Here is a 2,262-nt window from a genome sequence, read left to right on the forward strand (position 1 = left end):
ATGTTTTAGTATTATTTTATCTTAAAAATGTTTAATATAATATGTTCTTTCAGGTCCGACTGCCCGTTCTACGAGCTCATCAATGCAGTCGTGCGGGGACATTTCCCCCACCCATGACTGTGTTTGAGGCAAGTGTAGCCAAAGCACCAGCATTTCTGGTACAAGAGCATGAAAATAATTAATTTTAAATTAATTTGATTTTATCCAATAATCTAATTATTTAATAAATTTTACTGATGTTTTGTTTAATTTTATTACTGCATATGACCTACTGGTGGGACTATGACGATGAGTCTATATTTTGGATCTTCCAATGTGGGCCAACAAGTACATCTAGAAGACTTTTTTCATTGCCCGATCCAGCCTGGTCAGGCCACTCTAACTGGCCAATGAGGTGTGGCTCCAGCTTCAGACGTATTTGGCCAACGAGGACTTCCAACAGGAGTTCTAAAAGAATAAGGCGAACCGGATTATGATCCCATAAGGGGTGGGGGGGGGGGGGGTCTTCCTCAGTCGGCATGCACAAGAGAAAGTTGGTCAGTAAATACGATACTTTATCATTATTTTTTAAAATCGATGTTGACTGTTTTTTTCTTCTATAGAAGACAGAACTCGGTCGATCACCCAAGCAGATGGAATTATTCGAGTGATGCTACAAGAAAAAAGAGGAAGGCAATTGGAGCAGGCCAAGGGCGACGGAGGTGGTGGTAAGTACCTAAATTATTAATATTATTTTTGTTATAATTAATTCTTCATTAAAGTACTAACAATTTTGTTTGTTTTGCATGAGATGTTTCAGAAAATGCTAGAGGATCGTCAGCCTCACCCACTGCCGAAGACCATGATGCCCCCCCCCCTCGAATCGGGGGCTTCGGGGACGATAACGAGCAACAAATGTGGTTGGCTGCAGTTGGGAGCAAGAACAAGGGCCGAGTAGGCCTTGGTTTTGAGGCCCACGTCTCCAACCGAACATTCACATCACCATCGCCACCCCCATCGACACCACCACTGCCACCGCCATCGCCACCAAGGAGGACTGCATCGGTTGCCTCGAGCTCATGATGGCCGACATGATGGTCATGATGAGGGAGATGAGGATTTCCTTTTCGACTGCAGCACCGCTTCCGACAGATCCCCAGCCTCGGATTAGGCCGATATGGACGTCGCTGATGAGGAGGGATTAGATTTGATTTTATATTTTGTTTTTCATTTTTGGAATTAAATAATTTTTATATTAATATAATATTTTTTCTTAATTATTCATCTATCATAATGTTTATTATATTTTACTATTTTATATTTATTCAATTGATTAAAAATTTATATTAAATTAATTTAAAATTCTATATGAAAATTTATTAAAATATATAATTTATTTATTTATTCAAACTTATTAAATGTATTAATAAATTATAAAAAAAATTATAAAATTTAAAAATTAGGATCGATTTTAGTAATGATAAAGAAATTGTTAAAATTTAAGTAAAAAAATTCCAAATACCGTTACTAAACTGGACTGACCAAATACTTTTGCTACAATCATTTCAAACAGGTGTTCCAAATTAGTGGATAATCATTCCAAATAACATTTGTATTCTAGTTTCTAATGTGTTCCAAATTAAAAAATAAAAATCGTTCCTAATACCATTACTAAAATAGTTCTACAAACGTGTTCCTAATTCAGCCAAACTGTACCTAAAACCATGTCAGACTATAGTTCCATAACCTGTTCCTAAATTTATCATCATTACAAATAAAAATAGTTCCAAAATTCAAACACGAGTATTAAGTTCATTTCAAAAGCTCCACCAGAAAATTAATTTAGCCATTCCAGAACCCGCCCTTAACCATTCCAATTCGAAAAAATATTTTTTGAACGAATGCAACATTCGGAACGATTTTCAATGAGAGTTACAATTATCGTCCCAATCAGGAAGGGTTTTTTTTATAACTATGCCTAAATTTTGTAACCCCGCTTTTAAGGACAGATTTTTATTCGTTCTAAAATTCACTCCAAATAAGTTATGTGTCCTGAAAATCGTTCCAAAGACCAAAAAGAAAAAAAATTCACAATCTGCCTTTTTTGTAATGTTAATTTCTGAATGGTATTTATTTTATTTAAACACACTCACAAACCCTGGAAAAGCCCATTCCTAAGTTATAATTTTGAAATATTTTATTTAAACACATTTTTGAATGGTTCCTAAATATTTTTTTAATTTTGAAATAATAATTGTATAATAAAAAAATTAATTATTTTAT

General features: G+C 34.3%; 1 protein-coding gene across 1 annotated transcript; it reads left to right on the plus strand.

Annotated features, from left to right (window-relative positions):
• Window positions 504–1,196, plus strand: LOC110012705. Its single transcript, XM_020697345.1, has 3 exons — window positions 504–536; window positions 603–707; window positions 800–1,196. The coding sequence occupies exons 2-3, from the start codon at window positions 650–652 to the stop codon at window positions 1,060–1,062; spliced, it is 321 nt and encodes a 106-aa protein (XP_020553004.1). The 5' UTR covers window positions 504–536; window positions 603–649; the 3' UTR covers window positions 1,063–1,196.

The sequence above is a fragment of the Sesamum indicum genome, linkage group LG1 (genome assembly GCF_000512975.1).
Source record: "Sesamum indicum cultivar Zhongzhi No. 13 linkage group LG1, S_indicum_v1.0, whole genome shotgun sequence".
Taxonomy (NCBI): Eukaryota; Viridiplantae; Streptophyta; class Magnoliopsida; order Lamiales; family Pedaliaceae; genus Sesamum; species Sesamum indicum.